This window comes from Macaca thibetana, chromosome 14, assembly GCF_024542745.1.
Source record: "Macaca thibetana thibetana isolate TM-01 chromosome 14, ASM2454274v1, whole genome shotgun sequence".
Lineage (NCBI taxonomy): Eukaryota > Metazoa > Chordata > Mammalia > Primates > Cercopithecidae > Macaca > Macaca thibetana.
In genome coordinates this window covers 95200114-95227866 of record NC_065591.1, presented here as the reverse complement: position 1 = coordinate 95227866, position 27753 = coordinate 95200114, and the positions used below count along the sequence as shown (strand labels likewise).

Sequence of the window (27753 nt, the reverse complement as noted above, 5' to 3'; positions counted from 1 at the left end):
AGAAAACAGTAAATGAGTTGACCTTTGATTACAGCAAAGATATTCTTTCATAGTAAGAGAAAAGAAAGCAGAATGAGTATGAGTGCTAATGCAAATGGTAGATGTGTTGATGGGAAATGAAGAATTTTTGTCTTACTGCTTCTATTTTCTCAAAAATGCTAGTAAAAGGCTACCTCAACTAATCTCAATGCTAAATACAGGGACAACTGTTTTCCATATTCTTAGATGTGTATTACACAGTGATTACTCACCATGTGTATCCAAAGTTGGGAACATGTTAATTGTTCCAGTAACAAGATAAAGTATATTCAAAAGCATTTCCAAACATGGACACCAGCAAATCTTTTTTTCCAACTACTGCAGTCTTTAGGATCAACAGTTAAGAAGAAGGCAGAGCAAGATGGACAAATAGAATCTTCCAGCAATTGTCCCCTGCGGGAACATCAAACTGAATAACTATCCACGTAAGAAAACACCTTCATATGAACCAAAAATCTAGTGAGTGATCACAGCAGCTGATTTCAATAGAATCACAAGGAAAGAGGCATTGAAGAGAGTAGGAAAAATAGTCTTGGATTGCCTATACCACTTCTTCCCCAACCACAGGTAGCACAGCACAGAGAGAATCTGTGTGCATAGGGGAGGAAAGTGAAGTGAGTGTGACTTTACATTGGAACTCATTGTGGTCCAGTCACTGAGCGGAACACAATACTGTTGCAGGAATCGGGGGGATAAGAGAGATCTCGGAGTAAAGCAGGAGGATTTTATTGAGTGCACTCAGACCCAGTGTCTTAACATCCTGAGACTGGGCCCAGAACAAAGACAGTTCTTGACCTTTATACACACTTCAAAAAGGGAGTGGGCTAGCTGAAGCAGGATTGCAGTGATGTGAAAGTAAGGATACAGAGGCAGAACGAAGTCAGTTAATCAAATTGTGACAGGTGCATAACCCAGAATTACACATGACCCTTGCTATTCAGCCCAGATGGCTGTTACCTAGGTTTTGCTCAAGTGTCTTGGATGGGCTTATCTCATAACCTTCACTACAGTGCCCAGGTGGCTGTAGCTCAGGTCTGCTCAGATGGTTCATGAGCTTCATTGTACTGCTTAGATAAAACAGAATACTTGAAGCTACTAGTTACAGAGAACAGGAATCTATAAACTCATACCATAAGAGAAAGGAAAATTTGTTTTTCTCCTTCCTATGTTGAGGGAGAACTGGGAGAGTCTCCAGAGCACATTTCTTTGTGTCCTAGCTTCTCAGATAGTGTTTATTGAGGCTTTTCCTGAGTCTGGGCTGTGCTTGTTGCTGTCTCTAGGATAAGTCAGCCTAATACAGAAAAGCTTATTTCTTTTTATTTGTATTTTTCTTTCTTTAAGTTCTTCCTCATTACCAGGCAGAATTCTACCAGTGCCCAAGGAAGGAGCATATAAAGCAGCCCTGGGCCAGAGGGAAGTCCTCTGCTTCAGCAGGAAGAAACCAAGTCCCAGTCATCTTTACTACTAATTAAATGGCCTGAGGGCCCAAATAAATCTGAGTGGTAGTCAAGACACAGTGACTGCAGTCCTTGGGCAAGCCTTGGTGCTATTCTGGTGTCCATAGCAGTGGGCTTGGGGTGTGACCCAGTGTAACACCAATTGCAGCAGCCCACAAGAGTACTTGCATCACCACTCCCTCAACTCCAGGCAATGCAGCACATGGACAAGTTCCTTCTCTTCGGGGGAAGGTGAGAGAATAGTACAGAGGACTATGTCTTACAAATTGGACACAAGCCCAGTCACAGGAAAATAAAGCACCAGGAAGATTCCTGAAGCCTGTGATTCCAGGCTTTTGCTCCTTAGTTGATGTTTCAAGATCCATTCTGGGCCAGAAGGGAATCTGCTGGCTTACAACCTGCTGACTAAGGTAGCCTCAGGCCTTGAATGAACATCGGTGACAGCCAAGCAGTAGTTGTCACAGGCCTTGGGCAAGCCTCAGTACCGTGCTGGTCTGGAAGGCTTGAGGCTTCAGGTATGACTCAGCATGGTACCAGCTGTGGTGGTCAAGGCAGAGCCCATATCAACTCTCCCCAAACTCTAGGCAACCCAGCATAGAGAGAGAATCCTTTTGCTTGGAGGAAGGAGAGGAAAGAGAGCAAAAGATTTTGTCTAGGAACCCAGAAAATTCTCCCTTATCTTCCTCAAGTCCACCAAGGCTGTGTTTCTAGGAGTCTGCAAGAGTCATAGAGTTCTTGGGCTTAGGGTTCCCAATAGTACTAAAACAGCTTTAGTGAAAACGGGCTTAGGTAAAAACACTCAGTCTCCTTTGGATTCCTAGAAAGCCCTCTCAAGAAGAACAGGTAAAAACAAGTCCAGACTCTGAAGACTGGAATAAATATCTAACTCTTCAATGTCCAGACAATGATGAAAGTCCACAAGCATCAGAAACATCCAAGAAAACATGACCTCAGCAAATGAACTAAATAACGCACCAGTGACCAATTTTGAAGTAACAGAGATACGTAACCTCTCCATCAAGAAATTCAAAATAGGTGTCTTGAGGAAACGCAATGAACTTCAAGATAACACAGAGAATTTGAATCAGAATTATATCAGAGAAAAAAAATTTTTTTGAGACAGTCTCACTGGCCCAGGCCGGAGTGCAGTGGTGTAATCTCAGCTCAGCACAACCTCCGCCTCTCCCAGATTCAAGCAATTCTCCTGCCTCAGCCTCCTGAGTAGCTGGGATTACAGGTGCCTGCCACCATGCCTGGCTAATTTTTGTATTTTTACATGGGGTTTCACCATGTTGTCCAGGCTGGTGTTGAATTACTGACTTCAAGTGATCCGCCCAACTTGGCCTCCCAAAGTGCTGAGATTATAGGTGTGAGCCACTGCACCTGGCCTATATCAGAGAAATTTAACAAAGAGATTCAAATAATTTTATAAAACAAATCAAATCCTAGAGCTGAAAAATACAATTGACAAACTGAAAAATGCATCAGTGTCTCAAGAGCAGAATTTATCAAACAGAAGAATACATTAGTGAGTTTGAAAACATGAAAATATAGAGGAGAAAAAAGAAAGAAGAATAAAAAGGATGAAGCATGTCCACGAGATCTAAAAAAATAACTTCAAAAGGACAAATCTATAAGTTATTGGCTTTGAAGAAGATGTAAAGAAAGAGCTCAGGATATAAAGTTTATTCAAAGAAATAGTAACAGAGAACTTGCCTAGCATAGAGAAAGGTAAGAATATTCAGGTACAAGACAGTCAAAATCACCGACAGATTCTATCTAAATAAGACTATTTCAAGGCATATAATAATCACTCTTAGAGGCCAAGGACAAAGAAAAGATTCCAAAAGCAGCAAGACAAAAGATGCAAATAACATATAAAGAAGCTCCATGTGTCTGGCAGCACATTTCTCAGTGGAACCCTCACATGCCAGGAGGGAGGGGGATGGCATATTCAGAGTGCTAAAGGCAAAACAAAGCTTCCAACTTAGAATATTATATCCAGCAACATCATCCTTCAAACATAAAAAAGATATAAAAACTTCCCTAGGCAGACTAAAGCTAAAAAATGTCACCAACACCAGAACTATCTTATAAGAAATGCTAAAGGGAATTCTTCAATTTAAAAGAAAAGGATTCTTAAGCAATAAGAAATCATCTGAAGGTATAAAAGTCACTGGTAAAAGTAAGTCTACAGACAAATACAGAAAATGCTAACACTGTAACTGTGGTGTATAAATCACTTCTGTTAGGCATTCTTGTGTTGCTATTAAGAAATATCTGAGATAGGCAAATTTATAAAGACAAGAGATTTGATTCACTCACAATTCTGCCAGCATGGTACCAGCATCTGCTAGGCTTCTGTGGGGGCCTCAAGAGAGCTGTTACTGATGGCAGAAAGCAAAGGAGGAGTAAGTGTCTCACATGGTAAGAACAGCAGCTTGCAAGTCACATGGCAAAAGCAGGAGCAAGAGAGAGTTGGGGAGGGTGGTGCCACATGCTTAAACAACCAGGTCTTGAGAGAACTCACTCACTATTGTGAGGACAACACCAAGCCACAAGGGATCTGCCCCCATGACTCAAATACCTCCCACCAGGCCCCATCTCCAACACTGGAGATTACAATTCAACGTGAGATTTGCTGGGGACATATATTCAAACTATATCACCACTCATGTCTTTATTATGAAGTCTAAAAGATACCTATCAAAAATAATAACCACAATAAATTGTTAAGAGATAGACAATATAGAAAGATATAGATTGAGACCAAAAAAATCCTCAAAATGGGGGAAGGGGAATTGAGTTTTAGTGTAAATTTTTTTTGTTTGTTTGGTTTGTTTTACTCTTCTTTTCTTTGTAATCAGAGTTAAGTTGTCATCAGTTTAAAATCCACTGGTTATGTTTTCTTCAAGCCCCATAGTAACCACAAAGGAAAAAACTTATAATGGATACACACACACACACAAAAAAGAAAGAAGTTAAAATATACTACCAGAGAAGATCCCTTACACACAAAGGAAGACAGGAAGAAAGAAAAAAAAAAAAAAAAGAGAGACTAACAAAAACAACCAGAAAACAAATAACAAAATAGCCGTAGTTAGTCCTTTCCTAAAATAGCCAAAGTCCTTTCCTATCAATAATAACTCTGAATATAAATGTACTAAATTCTCCACGTAAAAAAGAAACAGTGGTTGAATAGATTAAAAATAAGACTCAACTGTATGCTGCCTACAAGAAACTCAGTTCATATATGAAGACTCATATAGACTGAAAATAGAGAGATGGAAAAAGATATTCCATGCAAATGGAAACCAAAAAAGAGCAGGAGTAGCTGTACTTATATCAGATAAAATAGATTTCAAGACAAAAACTATAGAAAGAGACCAAAAAAGTCATTATATAATGATAAAGAAGTCAATTCAGCAGGAGAATTTAAGAATTGTAAGTATCTATACACCTAACACTGGAATATCCAGATATAAAGTAAATATTATTAGAGCTGAAGAGAGAGACAGACTCTAATACAATAATAGCAGGCGACTTCAACTCTCCACTATAAGCATTAGACAGATCATCCAGATAGAAAATCAACAAAGAAACATTAGACTTAATCTGCACTATAGACCAAATAGACCTAACAGACATTTACAGAACATTTCCACCAACACCTACAGAATCAAGTTATATGCTTATAACTCTTAAAGGAGGTAGATTCCCAAAATGAACTTTTAAAAATTATTTATTTATTTATTTATGAGACAGAGGCTTGCTCTTTAGCCCAGGCTGCAGTGCAGTGACACTCAGCTCACTGCAATCCTTCGCCTCATGGGCTCAAGCAATTGTCCCACCTCAGCCTCCTGAGTAGCTGGGATTACAGGCACTTGCCACCACACCCAGATAATTTTTGTACTTTTAGTAGAGATGGGGTTTCACCACGTTGTCCAGGCTTGTCTTGAACTCCTGACCTCAGGTGATCTGCCCACCTTGGTCTCCCGAAGTGCTGGGATTATAGGCGTGAGCCACCATGCCCAGCTGCACTTGACAAATTAATAGGTCAGGTATCAAACTATCAATAAATATAAAAATTAAAACAGGTTATATGTAGCCTGATTATCATGCATATCTATTGTTTTGTACCAGCATCCCCTCCTTCACTTCTGGTAATAACCACTCCCCCATCCATGGCTGCTTTTGGAGAAATGTAATTCCATATATTTCTGATGTGATTAGTTGCAGAGGTGGATATGTAACCTAAGTTGAGCAAATCAGAGTCCTTCTCTAGGATTTTTGATGGTGAAGTTGGGAAGGAAAAGTTATCTTTCTTCTTTCATCATAAGCTTTAAAATATAACCCAGGAAGTTAGCAGTTTTATCAACCAGAATATTACGAACCCTTGAGACTAAGGATAATACACAAGCAGAAATTAAAATGAGAGTCTAAAAGCAACAAGAGAGGAAGAGAGAGATAAAGACACAAAGAAAAAGGGAGAAACAGAGAGATGGGAGTAGGGGGGCAGAGAAACACAGAGACAAACTCAAGGCTGAGACAAAGACAGAGTTTCCTGATATTGTCTGAGTCATGATGTTGTATAAGTCCAGTTAACCTGAAGACCAGCCCTATCTCTTCTTTCCTGAGTATTGAATACTTAAACTAATAAATTTCCTTTATTCATTTAAGTGAGTTTAATATAGTATCTGTCACTTGCAACCAAAAGAAAGGTGGATAATTATTCTGCCAGACATGAGTAAAAATTATCTGGTACATAAACATTCTATCAGAGTTGAATAAACAGTGACCATTTCCTCCCCCTGCATAAGTAAACAAAAGCACAGGGCATATCCAGACTATTTCCATATACTTACCGTTAACCAACCAGGTGACCAGCCTAAAAAGTGACTCAAAGTATTTGTGTGTCTATGGGTGAGGCAGAAGACAAGCATTATGCGAAAAGCTTGGTTGGTAGGTGTTATGGGTTAAACTGTGTCCCTCCCCACCCCCCAAAAAAGATATGTTGAAGTCTAACCCCTGTCCCTCAAAATGTTCACCTTTTTGAAAATAGGGCCATTGCAAGCAGAATTAGTTAACTTCAAATGAGGTCATACTGGACGAGAGTGTGCCTCAATTCAATATCACTGGTGTCCCTACAAGAACACATCCCTATCTCTTCCTAGGTTCTTGTGGTTGCCTAGAAATCTTCTGTGTTCCTTGGCTTGTAGTTGTACAACTTGAATCTGTGCCTTCGTAATCACATTATGTTCTCCTTATGTGTCTGTCTTTACATGGATGTCTTCTTGTAAGGACACCAATCATATTGGATTGAGGAACACTCTAGTCCAAATACCTTTACTAAATATAGGATGTCAGAGTTAATTCAACATTATATAGGGGTTATATCCAACAAAGAGAATTCTTTTTCTTTTTTTCTTTTTTTGAGACAAGGTCTTGCTCGGCTGTCCACATTGGGGTGCAGTGACAGAATCACAGCTCACTGCAACCTTGAACTCCTGAGTTCAAGAAATCCTCCCACTTCAGCCTCCTGAGTAGCTAGAACTACAGGCATATGCCACCGTGCCTGGCTCATTTTTTAATATTTACTAAAGACAAGGTCTTACTATGCTGCCCAGACTGGTCTCAAACTACTGGGCTCAAGCAATCCTCCCCCATCAGCCTCCAAATGTGCTGGGATTACAGGTATTAAAACCACCTGTGCAAATGTTGTAATTCAGGAAATTACGACAGTGAAAGAGATCAGACCTAACCGACTCCATCTTGCTTCTAACCTTTAAGCTGACCTTGTTTATTCCTGCGTGTAGGCTGAACTAACCTTGGGAAGGAATTTAGTTGATGGTTTTGTAGTGCCCAATGGGTTCACCTTGCCCGTTGCCTAGACAGAGTTTATTTACCAAGACAGAGCTGGCTGTGCAGGAGACCAGAGTTTTATTACTCAAATCAGTCTCCCTAAGCATTCGGGATCAGAGTTGGTAAAGATGATTTGGTGAGTAGGGGCTTAGGAAGTGGGGAGTGCTGATTGGTCAGGTTGGAGATGGACTCACAGTGGGGCTGAAGTGAGGTCTTCTTGCTGTCTTCTATTCCTGGGTGGGATCATAGAACTGGTTGAGCCAGATTACCAGACTAGGTGGTGTCAGCTGATCCACCTAATGCAGGGTCTGCAAAATATCTCAAGCACTGATCTTAGTTTTTACAATAGTGATATTATACCCAGGAGCCATTTGAAGACGTTCAGACTCTTGCAGCCAGAGGCTGCATGACCCCTAAACCATAATTTCTTTTTTTGGGCGGGGAATTGAGTCTTGCTCTGTCACCCAGGCTGGAGTGCAGTGGTGTGATATCTCCTCACTGCAAACTCCACTTCCTGGGTTCCGGAGATTCTCCTGCCTCAGTCTCCCGAGTAGCTGGGATTACAGGCACCCGCCACCATGCCCGGCTAATTTTTCTTTCTTTCTTTTTTTTTTTTTTTTTTTTTAGGAAAGACGGGGTTTCACCAAGTAGGGCAGGTTGGTCTTAAACTCCTGACCTCAAGTGATCCACCCGTCTTGGCTTCCCGAAGTGCTGGGATTACAGACGTGAGCCACCAGTGCCTAAACCATAATTTCTAATCTCATAGCTAACCTATTAGTCCCTTGAAGGCAGACTTATCCCCAGGCAAAAGGCGGGTCTTTTTGCGAAAGGGCTATTATCAATCTTGTTTCAGAGTCAAACCATAAACTAAATTCCTTCCCAAGGTTAGTTCTGCCTATGCCCAAGAATGAACAAGGATAGCTTAAAGGTTAGAAGCAAGATGGAGTCAGTTTGGTCTGAGCTCTTTCACTCGTAATTTCCTCAGTTTTATTTTTTGCAAAGGTGGTTTCGGTTTGACTCTGAAACAAAATTCATAATAGCCCTTTTTCAAAAAGACCCCCTTTCTTGCCTGGGGGCCAGTCTGCCTTTACAGACTAACAAATTAGCTACAAAATCAGAAATTATGGTTTAGGGGTAATGCAGCCTCTGGCTGCAAAAGTCTGAACATCTCCAAATGGCTCCTGGGGATAACATCACTATTGTAAAACCTAACCATTTCTGTGATCCCACCTAGAAACAGAAGACAGCAAGAAAACCTCACTTGAAACCCCCTATGATTCCATCTCCAACCTGACCAGTCAGCACTCCCCACTTCCCAAGCCCCTACCCACCAAATCATCTTTAAAAACTCCAACCCCCAATGCTCAGGGAGACTGATTTGAGTAGTAATAAAACTCCGGTCTCCCGTACAGCCGGCTCTGTGTGATTTACTCTTTCTCCATGGCAATTCTGTCTTGCCAAATCAGCTCTGTCTAGGCAGCAGGCAAGGTGAACCTGTTGGGCAGTTACAGGATGAGCCACCATGCCCAGATGAGAATTATTTTTCTAAAACAGGTAGAGACTGGAAGATAAATAAACAGAATGAATAAAAGAGATATCATAACATTTCTAATCTAAAGCTAACATAAAATGAAAGGTAAATTAAAAACAAATAATTCAGGTCAGTGGTCTAGTTCTTGAAAAGCATCACACTTACCCAGAGTTTTACATGCAAAAAGAGCCATGGCACTTTGCAATCTGTCCGGTCTTAGCGCCTGTACTACAAGAATCTTAAAATAAAATGCAGAATATTTTTAAAGAATAAAGTTGTGCAACTACTTTAAACAATAATTAATGTTAACTAATTAAACAAATGTTAACTAAATATGGGAACACTTATCATTGTTTCATAATATTTACTGTGCTTTAAACTGTCACTATAGGTATATAGCAAGTATATATCAAAAATGTTACTGAAATCCGTTTACTTCCTCAAGCCTATCATCAAAAGTAAACATAGGGTTAGCAGCCTCTTCCGGATCTAATAAAAGGCTAAATGGCAGGTGAAAATCATGGTATGTAGGTGAGGCATTTCTGTTGACAGCAAACAGAGACCCAGAAATCCTCCCTAAAATGTTCAAATCACTATTTTACCTTTAAAAAAAAACAGGAAAGAAACAGTGTCTCGTCCTGTCACCCAGGCTGGAGTGCAGTGGTACAATCACATCTCACTGCTGCCTCGAATCCTGAGCTCATGTGATCTTTCCACCGCAGCCTCCCAAGTAGCTGGGACTACTGATTCATATATATCTATGATATTCCTAGATGTTTTAAGTTTTCAAATCAATTTTTTCTTAGTCATTTTCCTTTTGGTTAAGCACTCTTGGGGAAATAGAATTCACTGTATATGGAGACACAAAGGGGTCAGATCAAGAGAAGAGATAAATGGAAAGGTCATTTCCTGGAGAATCAACTTCTGAAAAGCTCTCCCACTCTAATCTTTTTGACTAGCAAAAAAATTTGAGTGGAACCTGCCAGTAGATTTCATCATTCTATTTTAAAATAGAATGGGAAAAATCCCCTGTTACTCACTATTAGGTCTTTTCCTTAAAAATAACTCCAGGAAATGATTGTAAAACTTGTACAATTTGTACCTTAGTTTCTTTCTGAAATAGATTTTTCCTATTACAAAATCCCCCTGGGGTCTCAGGCAAAGGGAATAACAAAGCCACAGTGAGAGAGAAACCCGGCCCAGAAACTTTGGCATGATTTAATTGTCAATAAAGTGGCAAAAGCATCAAGCCCTTCCCTAAATATGCCATTAAAGGTAAAGTAACACTCTAAAAGCAAAGCTTTCCTTTAAATGGCTTCTGAATAATAAGAGAAACATTAAACACTTTTTTTTTTTGCATTTAGATAACACTAAATTTTACCTGCTGAAATAAGGAAACTTTCTTTGCAAGAATAGATGGAAACTCTTGCTCACACATTGAATTATGATAATAAGTACGCCACAGAGCTGCATCTTCAAAGCAGAGGGTCTGATAAAGACTGGGGAGAGCAATCTAAAAAATAAAAATGGCCATATACAGTGAGCTATAAACAAATATAAGCACATATATTTATTTTTTAAAAAACTAAAAGTGAGAACCAATTATTAGTTGATGTTTATTGCTCATTTTCCACTTTGTGTTGGCTTGTCTAATTATTTCTAGGTCAGCAACACTATGGTAAACTCACCTAATATTAAAGCCAGAATTAAAATAAACTTCCAACGTAGTACTAAACCAGTGCTCACGAGTTAAATCTTTTCTCTATGTAAAAACATTTGTATCTGGGTTATCTCTACCTTATGAAGAAAACAAATGTGGTCATTAAGATCAAGTGTAAATTCTTTTTTTTTTTTTTTTTTTTTTTTTTTTTTGAGACGGAGTCTCGCTCTCACCCAGGCTGGAGTGCAGTGGTGCGATCTCGGCTCACTGCAAGCTCCGCCTCCTGGGTTCACGCCATTCTCCTGCCTCAGCCTCCTGAGTAGCTGGGACCACAGGCGCCCGCCACCACGCCCAGCTAATGTTTTTTGTGTTTTTAGTAGAGATGGGGTTTCACCGTGTTAGCCTGGATGGTCTCGATTTCCTAACCTCATGATCTGCCCGCCTAAGCCTCCCAAAGCGCTGGGATTACAGGCGTGAGCCACCGCGCCTGGCCTCAAGTGTAAATTCTAAGGATTGTCATGTTAAATATGTCAAATTTCATATTAATATTGACAAAGACTCTCTTTATCAAAACTTTGGTCAGGCTCCTCTGAGTTCTCTTTGACTAGGCCTCAATCAGGGGCTTCATGTCATGCCTTGTAGTATCCTATTTTAACAAGAATTTTGCTAAGTAACTTTAGCAATATTCCCTATCTTTAATATCCAATCGAATTCCTCCTCTCAGTTGGGCGCAGTGGCTCACGCCTGTAATCCCAGAACTTTGGGAGGCCAAGTTGGGTGTATCACCTGAGGTCAGGAGTTTGACACCGGCCTGGACAACATGGTGAAACCCCATCTCTATTAAAAATACAAAAAAATTAGCCAGGCTGGTGGTAAGCGCCTGTAATCCCAGCTACTCCGGAGGCTGAGGCAGAAGAATCACTTGAACCCGGGAGGCAGAGGCTGCAGTGAGGCGAGATCACGCCACTGCACTCCAGCCTGGGCCACAGAGCAAAACTCTGTCTCAAAAAAAAAAAAAAAAAAAAATTTCTCCTCTCCCACCCTTGTTATCTGTTGGTATCTGATCATCTTGATCTGCCTTCACCAGATAAATCAGTTTAGCCAGAATCCCCACTTGCCGCTGACATTTCCACTTTTTTCTATCCACTGACCCCCAACACTAATCCTTACCCTGCTTCTTGGGTACAAATTCCCACTTGTCCATGCTATATTCAGAATTGAGCCCAGTACTATACTGAGATCTCTTTTCCCCTATGGCAATAGTTCTTTTGAATAAAACTTACCTTCACAGTTTTAAATTCTGTCGAGCTCTGTTTTTCTAAAACAGTATCAAATTCAATAAAAAAGAATGTTTTCCTAAACCCTATTTGTTTATGTCTCTATTTGTAAACATGTTGCTTCTGTTGTCTCTAAATGTTCTAACCCTCCTTGCGACCTCATAAATTTCTATTCCATGTTCAATATTCACTTTAAACAAAATCATCTTTCAGAGGTTTTCCCAAACATATTAATTCCCTCTACCTCAAACAGTGTTCTCTTTTCCCCAATTTTTCAAGAGTGGGGTGTAAGATCAGAAATGTAAATCTGTAAAGGTGAAAAATTTTCACTGAAAACAAATGAGAAATTTAGAAGATCTATATCTTCAGTATAGAACTTCATATAATATAAACATAAATCAAGTATATAAAAATGCTTTATCTAAACATCTATATTCATATAAAAATAATCCATTATATTGCCCAAATTTCATTATATAACTTAACTAAAATTAAACAGCAGAAAATTACATTTCAATTTAATTACTTTTTAATAAATGATCTAAGCCTATTAAATTAACAATTGATGGTAGTCTGTTAACTTTAGTGACATTTAGTATACAAGGCCCCATCATTACTAATTTAGGTGTGCTACACATTCTATTATCATCATGTATTTGGCTACCTTCTATACTGCCAACCATTATGACAAGGTAATGATTTGATATGCTCTCTACAGTAAGTTTGTTCATGGCCGAGTCTCTTAATATTATAAAATAGACACCTGTCATTCCACTGGTATAAACAAAAACACCAGAGCTTGTCAGTAGTTAAAGCATTGAAAGCAGATTTTTTTTCAGGACTATTACAACAGAAGAAGCAATAGGGGGAAAAAGACTTCAGCACAGAGCAGGGCTCAATTTTGAATACAGCATGGGCAAGTGGAAATTTTTAACCAAGGAGCAAAGTGAGGTCAGTGGTTGGAAAATTACTAAGAGGAAATATCGGGTACAGGGATTTCTGGCTAAACCAATCTAATAGGATTCTTACTGAAGACAGGCCAAAGTCATCAGAATCACCTGGGGAACGGTGGGGAATGAGGAATCTGATTAGATATCAAGGGTAATCAGATATGGAAGATGAATAAATTCTCACTAAACCAACTTTGCAGGGTTCCTGTTAAAAGTAGATTTTACAAGGAAGTGCACAGGTGGGCCTAGAAGAAGGTTCAAGAGGCTGACTAAAGTTTGGTCAAGTAAAGACTGTCACTAGCATTATGCCAACTGGTAGTAAGCACCAAACAAATGATAATGAAAAAAATGGAAGATATAAAACAGAATCGTCCCCTTCTTTTTTTCATTTGTTTTACTCAACCAATATTTATGAAATGAAGGTAGTAAAGAGTAGTGGTGAAGAACCCAGACTATGCAGCAAGAAACACAGTTTTAAATCCTGGCTCTACTTCCTAAGTGACCATAAACAAGTTACTGTATCTTTCTGTGCCTTAATTTCCTCATCTGTGACACAAGGATAATTACAATAGCTACCTCATAATGTTACTGAAAATATTTAGTGAGATAATCCATTTTCAAATTCTGTATAATGCCTTGAACATAGTAAGCCATCAGTAAATGCTAGCTATTCTACCTCATAATGTCATTGAAAATATTTAGTGAGATAATCCATTTTCAAATTCTGTATAATGCCTTGAACATAGTAAGCCATCAGTAAATGCTAGCTATTCTACCTCATAATGTCATTGAAAATATTTAGTGAGATAATCCATTTTCAAATTCTGTATAATGCCTTGAACATAGTAAGCCATCAGTAAATGCTAGCTATTCTAACTGTTTTTATCATGTGCTATTATTATGTTATAACAGTTGTGAAGAAAAGCAGGGGAAGGAAGGGAAGGATGGAAACATATATATGCATAGATTTGTCTTTCATTTCCCACAAAAACAACATTTTTAGCCTGAGTAGTTGAACTGCTTTTTCTTCTCCCATGTCACCATTCTCATAGCCTAACTTACCTTGGGGGCTGGGATTTGGAGAAAGAGAAAGAAAATATTGTATTTGGAAGGCATGCTATTTCATAAACAAAAGGTTTAGTAATTACTGATTAAAGGACTCATCACAATAATTCTTCGGTAACTTTTTACTGGGAGAACTTACATCCTATGAAAATATTAACGCTAATTATGAATAAGGAGCGCAAAGTATCAACAGAAACAACGTAAATACAGAAGAAATTAAAATATGTCTCATAGTAGAAAAGGAATACCTTTAATGTTGCCACGGCCCAGCTTCGTTCCTGATCTATCCAAGACGGAAGCTGATCACGTATTTTTTGTTGAGAGTCCTTTAATAAAAGCAATTCTTTTCCTTAGTATACTTGGTAAAATTCAGAGTTTGAAAAATAGCAATTGATTACCTATTTTATTATTTTGAAAAAAAAGTTCATTCTATACATTATTTCTTTTTTTAAAATGTATTTTACAAGCCACCATGGTAAAATTCTATGTAATATAAGGGACAGAGAACCATTTAGGCAAATGTTGCAATCATTTTTTTATTGTGCTTAATCTTTCATGAAACTTCAGAAAAACTCAAATGTCATGAGGAACTGTCATAAAAGGTACATTATTTTTAATTATATCTTACATTTCAGACATTATCTAGGTTCCATGTTATATTTTGGGTATACTGCTAGAAGACTATTATTTATTATGTATTCAAATAGGAAATTACTAGGAAAAAAGCTAAATTTGAGTGAAGTTATTAAAAGTTCTAAAATGTAATTTTAAGACTCCCATTATATAAGAAAAATTTTCAAGTTATAAGATTTGTTTTTCTTAAAGATTATATAAAATTATCCTTGTAATAAAATACATATACTGAGAAAAAGAAACTGCATTAATTTGTTAGTATTACATATTATTCTCAGAATATGCGTCTTTAAAATAAACAAATATACTTAGGTCTATTTTATAGGAAATACTTAAGAGGCCAGAATACATTCTTCTAATCAAAGTATAACTTCAACAATAATTTAGAACACCTCTGAAGTAAATTATACTTCATCAACAAAAAGCCAGAAATATTTTCTCTAACAGCAAAATAGATTGTTATTTTAACTTACAGCTTTACGTAACATGTCTCCAACAACCACACCTGTAAACGTATCCCATTCCTATTGAATAAAAACATAGAAACACAAAAATATAAAGATGATAACCGGTCAACAAAATTGTCTAACTTTCCCTATAAGATGGCTTAAAGTGCAGTTCTCTACGGAGATAGGGAAAAGTAAAATTCATTTCCATCTTACCACTTCTTCTAGTACGTTAACATTATCAAGAATGTATTAATGTGATAACATAAAATACTAATATGAAATCTACTAAGAATAATTTTAGTAGAACAAAACAATAACTCTATTATATATATGATTCTCAATGTCTAAAAATTTAAATGTCATGTTCAATTAACATTTGTCACTACCTGTTAATTGTTTTTCCACAGGCTATTTGTTGCTAATGAGTAAGCAGTAAGGTGCACCCAAAAATTTAAAAATGGTATCTGGTAGGAAATATTGGCAAAAGTAATTCCATTAACATATTTTTTCTCACTGATTGAGAGAAGATGCCATTAATCCTTTTTTTTTTTTTTTTGCCATAGAATTAAGATTAATCAAGTGTTCCAGAATCTAGTGCTAAGAAAATCTATGCCTTCCCCGTGGCATCCCCAAGTTAGACAATAATAGGTACTACCATACTATTGTCACACACTGGCCAGTAAATAAGCAAAATAAATGAAAATTTGAGAGCAATGTGGAAAAACTACCAAAGCAACGTATTTTCTGCCTTCACTCACCCTGGCCACACACTCTTCCTATTAGAATTATGCAGCCACAAATAAGCAAAATATGAATGATTACTACTACATTATGTGAGTCAGAGAAAAATGTTCTCCTTTCCAATGACAGTTTATTTATACTTTAGGAGAGAAAAATAGGGAATATATATATTTCATGGAACCTACTGATCATAGTGAAAAACATTATATAGGAAGAAGAAAAGACATCAAAGTTATCAACAGGAGTTAATGGCACCAAATGAATAAATTCCGGAGAAACTATACAAGTTAGCCAGTGCATGTGGAGTCAGAGAAAAACAAAGAGAGAACATAGGAAGAACTGTGAATGGTCTGCATTCTTTTAACTATTATATTCAAATGAAGGGAACCAGAAAATAGTTAAAATTTGACCAAGTAGAGTAAAGTAGGTCAAAACTGCACTGTCCATATACCATCCCTTGGCACCCTGGCTACTGGAATCTCACTTTATGATAACAGAATCATAATGAGAAAAATTACTTGCAAATAACTTTTTTTTAAATTGTAAGCAGACAAGAAGTGGTTTCATTAGCTCCAGCTCAAGGGAGGTCCTTTTGAAGTTTGAGAAGGGGTTACATGGCAGACTAGAAATGAGATCGTAAACAAGGAAGATAAATTATACATAAAAAGATTAACATAAACCTGTAGGTTCAGGCAAACTTCTGAGAACTGCCCATCCTCATGCCTCACCTGCTGCCTCTTGACAGTTCAGTGGAAGCAATAAATAATGTAGTTTTGTACCAATATTATCTCACTTTTTCTATTTATGAGCTCTACTACCTAGGCCAGGAAAATAAGAAGGCTGACTCTTCTGTTGCCCTAAGTAAATGAACCTGGGTTCAGAAAAATGTAGGCAGCTTGGTAGATTTCTTTCCTTGCCTTACCATCACTCTGGAATGTTAGGCTCATCCACAGGGAAGTAGAACTAGAAATCATCATTTTATACCACATTTCTAACTTAGTAAAAGATTAATAGTTGATACATAATTTCTAGCCTAAAGTAACTTCTAATGTAAACATAAATCTACCCATTAACAAATTTCTATGTTACTGTAAAATTTCTCTCCTTTAATTTGACTTACATTTTCTTGAAAAAGTTCAGGATGCATGCCTCGAACAAAATGCAAAGCGAACATCAACTGATCAGCCTGCAAAGAATAACAGATATTATCTTGCCTTTTAAAAATTTGTGTCTTTGGAAAAGCATAGTCCTTAAAATCTGGCACACAAAAATCTCCATTCTGTCTTCATATGACCTACTTTTATCCATGTAAGAAATTACTATTCAGATTGCTTTCTACATCTTAGAAACACTTGAAGTCAGGGGTGGGGTCAGAGTAAGTGATCAAATTTTTAGAGAAAGCACTAACAATTATGCAGTGGGCCCATGTCATTAAAAGACAAAACAAAACTAACTTTGCCAGGTGAAACATTAATACAATTGTGAAATTTAGATTAGTCATTTATTCACCAAATCCACCCCATGCATTAGCAATCTTCAGTTTGTCACTGTGTAGGTTTAAACATATGGGTGACTATATGCAATTATGACAACTATTTTCTCTTTCCTGGATAGAATAATCTCCTAAACCAAACAGAAAACTGTAGTGAACTCTTCATTTTCCACACAAGAAGAAAAGTTATACCAAATAAGCGCAAACAACAAATAATTCCTTCAATGTGTTATCACTTAGAAAGTTAAAACATGAGTAACTAATTGAGGTTAGATAACACAGAAAAAACTATAAGATAACCCAATATTTCACAGAAACAAAAGCAGAACCAAAAACAGGCTGTCAATAAACAGATATCAAAAAAGACACCAAATCACATAGAATGAGAGTTATCAAAGGAGAAGGTCATAGCTACTTTATCAGAAAACTAGAACACGGATTATGCTCAAATATTTCTCACTAAAGGAAGGAGGAAAAAAAGAAGGGAGGATAGAAAAATAAGGTAGAAATTAAGATTCAGACTTTCAGGAGCAATCTAAAAGACAAAATGAAAGAAGGAAGAAACAAAGTCGAAGAATGTAGGAAGTGAACTAAATAATATGCCACATACATTCTACTAGGTGCTGCCAGTAGTCTTAGGAGGATCATACTCTTTGACTTCAACTCTGACATTAAATAATACATTTACAAAGAATTGAAAACTAATTATTTTTCCGTAAGTAAGAATTGGTCCAATTTCTAAGAACATATTAAATTAAATAAGAGCCACAAGTTTATATAGGGCATACAAAATTAAGTAAATAAAATTATGTCTTTATTAAAATATAGTAAAACATTTTTCTGGCAAAACAATACTGTGTCAGACATATAGTATGAAAATGGATAAGATATAATTGTTACGTGATGTATCAAAAACAAGACTCTTAAATACAAGGTACCTATGCAAAATAAGATTTGATGTTTTAATATTTTAAATGTTGTGGAAATAAACCAACTTGTTTCCATTTACGGGAAGAGTGTTTTTAATCCACACAGTATGCTAACTCTACTCTCCATGAGACTGGGTAGGCTTTGTTCTCCACTGCAACCCTATTGCCTACAATAGGCAGGTGAATAACAAGTATTTCTTATAAGAACAGTCTCTTTACATGCGCATTAAGAACCCACACAGGGCCAAGCATGGTGGCTCATGCCTGTAATCCCAGCACTTTGGGAGGCCAAGGCAGGCGGATCACCTGAGGTCAGGAGTTTGAGACCAGCCTGGCCAACATGGTGAAACTCTGTCTCTACTAAAAATACAAAAATTAGCTGGGTGTGGTGGCATATGCCTGTAGTTCCTGCTACTCAGGAGGCCGAGGCAGGAGAATCACTTCAACCCTGGAGGTGGAGGTTGTAGTGAGCCAAGATCTCGCCATTGCACACTCCAGCCTTGGCAACAAGAGCGAAAATTCATGTCAAAAAAAGGAAAAAAAGAACCAACACAGGTCCAGAATCAAGAAACTGGATAAAAATTCCATCCCTCCTATTTTACTAGCCAGGTGATCTTAGCCAAAAACAAATTACATCATCTCTCTTGACCTCAGTTTTCTGTCTCTGTAATGACGGGACAATAATATTAAGTACTATCTACCTCACTATATTATTTTAATAATTAGATTAGATAATGTATCTGAAGCACTTAGCATGGTACCTAGCACACTCTAAAAGCCCAATAAATATTAGTTATCATTTTATTAGTACTAATAATAATGAATAAAATGGATCCTACATTTTATTCAATCATTATTAATCTTTTCGTCTATGGAACACAATTACCAACGTGCAGGAAATTAATATAGAAAATCAGCAATTGGTGTCTCAGTTCTAGCAAAATGGAAGATGAAAAACTAATTTTCAAAATTTCCAGCTTCAAATACCTAAAATCTTGGATAAAAGGTCCTCAAGCATCAGAAAAAAAAGAGGGAATTGGAAACCAGAGTGGCATTAAAAGCAGCTATGGCTGTCTTGGAGGAAAACAGTCATGGTAACCTAGGGCACAACCTACCTGAGCCAACACAAGGAGAAATATTAACAGTGAGATTGCTTTCTTTCTAAAACTTGGGCCTTTAAAGAATTACACTATCAGTAAAAATATGAACCAGAAAAAAAGTGCCCATGCTCACATGAAACAACAAATATACCTGGAATCTGGGCAAAAGAAGTGTCCTCTGAAAAAATTAAACATCATACTTGTGCCGAGCACAGAGTTAAGGCATAAATTTTAACTATGGACTGAAAAGGAGTCCCCAAACAACAGAACTAATCGTGATGTCACTGGGTTACCTGGTAAGAGTTTAGGCAAGCTTGCTTTAGAGAACTACTCCCCTAACCCTGATCTCAAAGAACTCCAAAAGATAAAGTATCACTGAAGATGAGTTCATGGTCCAAAAGTATCAGCAGGAGAAAACAATCCACTGTAAGCAAGGGTCATTAGACACATCAGAAAAGAAGACTAAAATGTTAAGAATTTCAGATAATAGAACAATCTGAAACAGACTCTAATACAAGTATCATTAAATACTCAAGAATGTAAGAAGGGACTAAACATCCCAGAAGTAGACAGCTCTTCTGAAAAAGGCAGATGAAGGAGGGGAAGAGAACTTTATAATCATTTAAATTAGACCTAGATGAAGAGAAATTTGTAAAATATAAGTAAAATGAAAGAAAAACCTAAGGAAGTTACTCACATTAAAATAAAATTGGAACTAAATTTTTAAAAAATTGAATACAAAAAGTCATACATGTTAAAATTTGAACACACACTTTGTATAACTATATGAGCACGAATAAATTTGTGAAGAATCAAACCAAATTTTTAACACCTGTTATATAAGATCTAAAAGGGGGTATCAAGTTGGGGAGAGACTGAAAAGGAGACTTTTTTTCTTTATTTATACGTATACATCATTTGGCTATTACAAAGAGCACGAATAACTTGTAATTAAAAAAATTAAGTGGCATACGTTAAAATAAGAATCTTAAGGCTAAGTACTTTATAAAATACCTGGTATAAATAAGGTTCAGAAATTTAAAACTCGAACAGATTGCTGTTGAGAATGAAATTGATGCTGTCTTTTTTGGAGGGCATTTTATGTGTTCCTTAACATTCTACATGTCCTTAAATTAAGAAATTTCACTTCTAGAAATTTAAGCAAAGGGATCACATATGTGCTCCTAATAAGAAATAAGGATAGGCTTTGAAAGATTGTTTATAACAGAGGGAAAACTTAAATAACAATGTCCAAAAGTCTATCATAAATAATAATCAAAATAAAATATATATAGCATAGTCCATTTTGTAGAAGGAGGAATATGTTTATAAAAACATACATATATGGATAAATATCTGCAAAAACACATTAAAACAGATACCAAAATTTAATCAGTGATTTAATTTTGAGATTGTAGTTCCTTTTTGTTTTCTTTATTCTTATGTGTATTTTGCAAATTTCCTAAAATAAGCTTGTATCATTTGCATTTTTTAAAAAAAACAGTAAATGTTTATTAACAAAAAGAAGACATCTATTAAGCACAAATCTTCCTACCAAGTTTTAACAGATAATTTGTATAGCTTTTCCCATACTGTAAATAATACTTTACATCTAGTATATGTATGTGTAATTATAAACCGACAGATTAGGATAAACATGAGATTAAGTCACCATTTATACAAAACATACATACAACAAAAAGACCTTCCTGTAAATACTACTAGCAAGTGATTTCCTTGCCTACAAGAAAATCACACCTACATAAGTAAAATTTATTTTATAAAAGTATATATTGGGGATGTGCACTTGCGTGTGCGTGTGTGTGTGTGTGTGTGTGTAGTACTCAATAACTATTTCTTGATTAAGTGAATTAACAAAAAACAAACATGTGAGCATGTAAAAAAATGTTCCACATCATATGTCATCAGAAAAAGGCAAATTAAAATAAGTCACTACTATACACCTATGAGAAAGGCCAAAATCCAAAACACTGACAGCACCAGATAATGGTAAGGCTGTTGAGCAACAGAAACCCTCATTAATTGCTGGCAGGAATGCAAAAGGGTACAGCCACTTCGGAAGGTAGGTTAGCAGTTTCTTACAAAACAAAATATATTCTTATCATATGATCCAGCAATTGCCTTCCTCGGTATTTACCTAAATGTGTTGAAATGTTATGTCTACACAAAAACCTGCATATGAATGTTTACAGCTGCTTTAATCGTAATTGTCAAAACTTGGAAGCAACCAAGATTTCCTTCAGTAGGTGCCGAATGGATAAACTGTGGTCCTCCAGATAATGGAATTGTATTGTATTCAACATTAAAAAGAAATGAGATACTATGCCATGAAAAAAACATGAAAGAACCTTAAATGCACAATAGTAACTGAAAGAACACAATCTACAAAGGCTACATACTGACATACTGTATGATTCCAATTATATGACAAACATAATTAGAATATAATTTGGAACAGGCAAAACTATGGACAGGAAAAGCATCAGTGTTTGCCAGGGGTTAAGTGAGCAGGAATGAAAAGGCAGAGAATATTTTAAGAGCAGTGAAACTACTCTGTAAGATACTAGAATGGTGAACACATGTCATTTACATTTCTCAAAATCCATGTAAAGTACAATACCAAGAGTGGACCTTAAGGTAAATGATGAACTTCAGGTGATTAGGATGTGTCAATGTAGGTTCAACAGTTTTAACAAGTGTACCACTCTGGTGCAGGATTTTGATAGTGAAGGAGGCTGTATAGTATGTGGGGGCATGAAATATATGGGAAATCTCTATACTTTCTGCTTAATTTTGCCATGAACCCAAAACTGCTCTAAAACATAAAGCCTACTTTTAAAAAAAATGCATTCACAACTATAACATAACAAATGAACATTACATAGATAAATTTTATTTTATTTATTTATTTTTGAGATGGAGTCTCTCACTGTCACCCACGCTGGAGTGCAGTGGTGTGATCTCAGCTCACTGCAACCTCCACCTCCCAGGTTCAAGTGATTCTCCTACCTCAGCCTCCTGAGTAGTTGGGTTTATAGGTGCCCACCACCACACCTGGCTAATTTTTGTATTTTTAGTAGAGACAGGGTTTTGTCATGTTGACCAGGTTGGTCTCCAACTCCTGACCTCAGGTCATCTGCCCACTTCAGCCTCCCAAAGCGCTGGGATTACAGGCATGAGCCACCACGCCCAGCCTACATAAATGAATTTTAAAACCCTCGAAACATAACAGATCTAAGCAATTGGCCATTGTTCAAGTGTGGCTGAAAAACCCCCCAAAACAGTTACAACCAACTAATACGTATATGAAACAACTACCATGAGAATTAAAACACTAGAAAAAGCAAGGCATGTCTTTTGGGGAGATGTGTAGTGTAGTATTCTTAGGTATTAGGTTAAAATTCAGATTTATAGTTAAATAATGATGAGGTGGAGAAGCTACTAAGATGAACATTTTATAAATTAGTGGATCTTTAAAATGATTATAACAACATATATAGTTTAAGGTAAAGAAATACATAATGATAAAGACAAATAAGACAATAAATTGTATTAATTCAAAACCTTTATCAGTTAATGATGTAGTTCAATACTTATAATTTAATGATATAGCAAATTCTTTTCATTTGTTTTGATGTTTGTTTTTACAGACACGGTCTCATTCTGTTGCCCAGGCTGGAGTGCAATAGTGTGATCATAGCTCACTACAGCCTCAAACTCCTGGACTCCAGTGATCCTTCCACCTTGATCCACCTTGACAATGCAAAGTGCTGGGATTACATGTATGAGTCACCATGCCTGGCCTAGTTAATTCTTTATGACATATATATATGTGTGTGTTTTTATATATATGTCATATATACACACACATATATATACAAATGTACACACGGTACTACCACATTTATTTTAGCCATTTCTTCACTTGTACTGAGGAAGAACAACGTAGTCTCTAGGTTTCAGGAACAGAAGTAAAGCCCCTCTCATTCTATGATCCTCAGATTACCCACTGGAGTCAGTAAACTAATTGCTAATTATTACTGAGCCCAACACTCCAAAATGTTGTCAAAAAATAGGCACATAATATGTGGACAATAAGTGGGTAATGGTGGTTACCTTTCTCCCGTTATCTGGTTACAGAAGATATCCTGACCTTAAGGATGAGCATGTAATTACGGTGTCAGTCAATCACATTGTATTACTCCATAGACATTGATACAAGGGTTGCCACTTGACCTAAAACAGGTCAACGAGGATCTTCTTCCTTAATTTTCTAAGCTGGAAATGGCAAAGAAAGCTCTTTTTGCCCTCTATCAGGTTGCCTACCTGTACCAATAAATTCCTTCAGCCATAAGTATTTAACAATAACATCATAAAGGAGAACAATAATGATTCAAGAATAAAACTAAAAACACAATTTACAGAAAAAGAGAAAAAGAACATGAGCACAAGTGCATGGCTGCATTATTTCCAGTTAAACAGAATTAAAATTAAGAATGAATAAATTAAGGGACTGGGTGCCATGGCTTATGCCTGTCATCCCAGCATCCTGGGAGGCAGAGGCGGGCAGATGACTTGAGCTCACGGGTTCGAGACCAGCCTGGGAAAAATGGTGAAATCCCATCTCTACAAAAAGTACAAAAATTAGCTGTGCATGGTGGTGTGCACCTGTTGTCCCAGTATTTGGGAGGCTGAGGTGGGAGGATGGCTTGAGCTCAGGAGGCAGAGGTTGCAGTGAGCTGAGCTTGTACTACTGCACTCCAGCCTGGGCAATAGAGGAAGACTCTGAAGGTGGGAAGGGAAGGAAAGGGAAGGGAAGGGAAGGGGAGGGGAGGGGAGGGGAGGGGAGGGGAGGGGAGGGGAGGGGAGGGGAGGGAGGGGAGGAAAATGAATAAATTAAGTTTAAGGCTTTCTGAATAGTTATTTTTTTTTTAAGAAAAACTGTCAAAATAAAAAATTGAGCAAATATTTTGGTATCTTTAAAATCCTTCATCTATTTTTGCTTTATCAGATCAAGAAATCTGGTCACTTTAATTCAATGACAATATATTTCAATATACTTGAGTTTTGTTAAAAAATATTTTAATATCAAGGGGATATATAACAAGCAAAATCTCAAGTGAATAACTCTCTAAATGAATAACTAGCTAATGAAGAAAAATTAGTAAGTGAGAGTAGGCCACTACATGGTATAAGTCAACCATACCTCCCATACCATTAAATCCCATACACTCTAGTAAATAATCAGAGTGAAACTACTAGATCAGGATTAATATGACATTAGGACATCTTAAAGTGAACCTTAGTTGAGATCAAGTTCACATTTCCAGGGATAGTGGTTTGTTTCAACTGTATCATATCAGCAAGAAATCTTCAGCATCAAGCAGTATGCACTAGAATTTCAACCCCAGTATCCTCTAGATCTAAGCTAAAGATTATTAGCTGTAAATCTTAGTTTCTTCTTCTGTATAACAGAATTGTTGTAAGCATTAAATGGCAGTATATGTATAAAAGGTGATCAGTAAAATAACTATCTGATATACAGTAAACTGATATACTATATAATAGTCATATCAAATTTACTTCCAAAACATTCCATAAACCCATGATCCTCAAAGAGACTAAGAAGCAGTAAAAAAATCTAAGTAATTCATTCCTTTTACTTCTCCTCTATTATATTTATTGCTTTCAAATATGTTCAATGAAAAGTATAAAAGAAATGTTACCTTGTGAAGAGAAGTCATGCTTTAAGCTCAAAGCAGTTTACATAACATTGAACTTGGGCACTCACATATTGCTTGAGACTAAATCACCCATTTTAATGAATAATTTTATGCACATTCAACTGTATTTTCAGAAAACTCAAAGGATTAGATACAATTCTAGAAGTTTCAAAGTTATTTAAGCAGAAGAAAACTGTATCACTTACTAAGACTCACTTTAGTAGCCACAAGTTATAAAATTTCTAAATATCCAACCAGAGAACTTCCACTTTTTCATATAAGAAAAACTAATCTTAATAGAAAAAATAGCAGAATCCAAATTAAATTATTTACACACTAAATAAAATCATGTGAGGTTAGTAATATTATAATTTAAAACATAATATATATCTGAATTTTGCTCAATCAACAAACAAATTCATATGGAAATGGAGGCAAGGCGAGTGGCATAGACATTAACTTTCAAGAAGTTTCATGAAAACAATTTCTCTTCATATCCCACCATTTTTCTATGCCATTTCAAATCTGAGATAATAATTCCAAGAGGTAAGGGAAACAGTAAGAATATAGTATTCTACTTCCTGTGGATTCAGTTACCTACAGTCAACAGTGGTCTGAAAATATTAAATGGAAAACCCCAAAAACAAAGAATTCATAAATATTAAATTGCAAGCCATTTTGAGTAACATGATGAGATCACGTGCTGTCTGGCTCCATCCTGTCTGGTTCATCAATTGTCCCTTTGTCCAGTAGATCCATGCCATATATGCTACCTGTCCATTAATCACTTAGTAGCCATCTCAGTTATCAGATCAACCATCACAAGATCGGTGAGTACAGTACAATAAGATATTTCGAGAGAGAGAGGTACCACATCATACAATTTTCATTACTACATATTGTTACAACTGTTCTATTTTACTATTATTGTTGTTAATCTCTTACTGTGCCTAATTTATAAATTACACTTTATCACAGATATATATCTGTATAGATAGATATGTATAGGATAATACCAAACCCTACATATATTATGTTTTTTTCTATAGGGTTTGGTATATCTACAGTCTTAGGCACCCATGCGGGGTGTCTTGGAATGTATCCCCCATAGATAAGAGATGACTACTGCACACACTCCCAATCCTTCCTTCCATTTTCTTTCATGTATTTTTATTTATTTATTTATTTATTTATTTATTTATTTATTTATTTATTTTGAGATGGAATCTTGCTCTGTCACCCAGGCTGGAGTGCAGTGGCGCAATCTCAGCTCACTGCAACCTTCGCCTCCTAAATTCAAGCAATTATCGTGCCTCAGTCTCCAGAATAGGTGGGATTACAGGCACACCCCACCATGCGCAGCTAATTTTTGTATTTTTAGTAGAGATGGGGTTTCACCATGTTGGTCAGACTGATCTCGAACTTCTGACCTCAGGTGATTCGCCTGCCTTGACTCCCAAAGTGCTGGGATTACGGGTGTGAGCCACTGCGCCCAGCCCCAACCATTTTCTGTATACTCACCCAATATAGTTGGAAATGAATACTCCAACTACTTCCATTATTTTGTACCTATTCTAAATTATAAAGTGAAATGAAGAAACAATATGTAAAGGCACTTAGATTAAAAAAAATTGTTTTATTATAATCAAAAGTTTTAGGGAACAAAATATACAATTTATCCTATAATTGTCTGAAATAGGTAACTGAAATAAAAACTTTTGCTCTCTTGAAGAAAAAACAATGATATAGCTAATAATATAACCTGAAAGAGCTAGACAGCTTTCTTTATCTGTTTTAGTTTATTAACAGTCTAAATTTCCTGCTACAAAATAAGTCAATCACGTTTCTGTTTCAGGTCAACTTGCTTTCAGTTTAATGTGATGTGAACATTAATAATCCTAATCTCTCTCTATTTCAAGAGTCTACTGTTGCCATACTGCTTTCACCAACATGACAGCAAATTCAGCATGAGAGAAACCTAGCAGATAGTTCAATGTTATGCTGACTGTTAAAAACCCTAAAAGCTTTCATTAAATATAAAATTGGTTCCATCCTTAGTAAGGTTATAGTGATAAATCTTGAGAAATGTATCTCATTGCTTTATGATTAATGTGCTTTCTGAATTTTTATTAATCACTGAAACCCTGTGGAATGCTGAGTTTAATATTACTCAAACAGAAATATGAATTTTCCAAAACAGATATTCTATCAATTAAAACATGTCTTAAAAATTGTAAACAATAGCTTTTTAAAAATGAGTTTCACATGTTCGCAATAGAAAAGTATTATTCAAAGTAGGTAATGAAAAATCCCAACTGAATACTAACTGAAATATTAATAAGCTTAAGCCTCTCAACGTCTCTCCTAGTGAACAAAAATGCTGCCTTTTGCCTAATATGTGCATTTTTAGAAGATAAAGTAACTTAAAAGAAATAACCTCACTACAGTCACTACAGTTCACTAATATATTAAATCATTTTATCCTTCCCAAATTACATTATAAAATTCATGACACAGGTGTTCAAATTTCATCAGTGAATATACTGTATTACTAACGATAAAATGAGAATATATACACTGAGGTAAGATACATAGGTTAGAAACAAGCAACTAACTCCTAATAAGAAAAGCTACTAATATTTGAAATGAACAAGAAGGAAGTTTATATTCTCTTTTGCCATAAACAATTTTTAAGAATAATATTTATTTATAACACATCCACTTTCAAAAAAGATTTGGGGCAGCTTAAAATAACTGTAGCTCCATAACATTTTCATAAATCACAGCCCATTTCAGTGTAAAGGTCTTAGAAATAAAAATGTAA

The 27753-nt window shown here is 36.3% G+C and overlaps 1 protein-coding gene across 5 annotated transcripts in view; it reads right to left on the bottom strand.

Moving 5' to 3' along the window:
• DYNC2H1 (dynein cytoplasmic 2 heavy chain 1) overlaps window positions 1-27753 on the bottom strand; it is a 349828-nt gene that overhangs the window by 169310 nt on the left and 152765 nt on the right. For all 5 annotated transcript variants that reach the window (XM_050758858.1, XM_050758861.1, XM_050758859.1 and 2 more), the window contains 5 exons: window positions 16785-16850; window positions 14948-14998; window positions 14090-14167; window positions 10271-10402; window positions 9055-9127 (listed from right to left, as the gene is read on the bottom strand). In XM_050758858.1, coding sequence (XP_050614815.1) covers window positions 9055-9127; window positions 10271-10402; window positions 14090-14167; window positions 14948-14998; window positions 16785-16850 — 400 coding nt within the window. The remainder of the gene's footprint in view (window positions 1-9054; window positions 9128-10270; window positions 10403-14089; window positions 14168-14947; window positions 14999-16784; window positions 16851-27753) is intronic.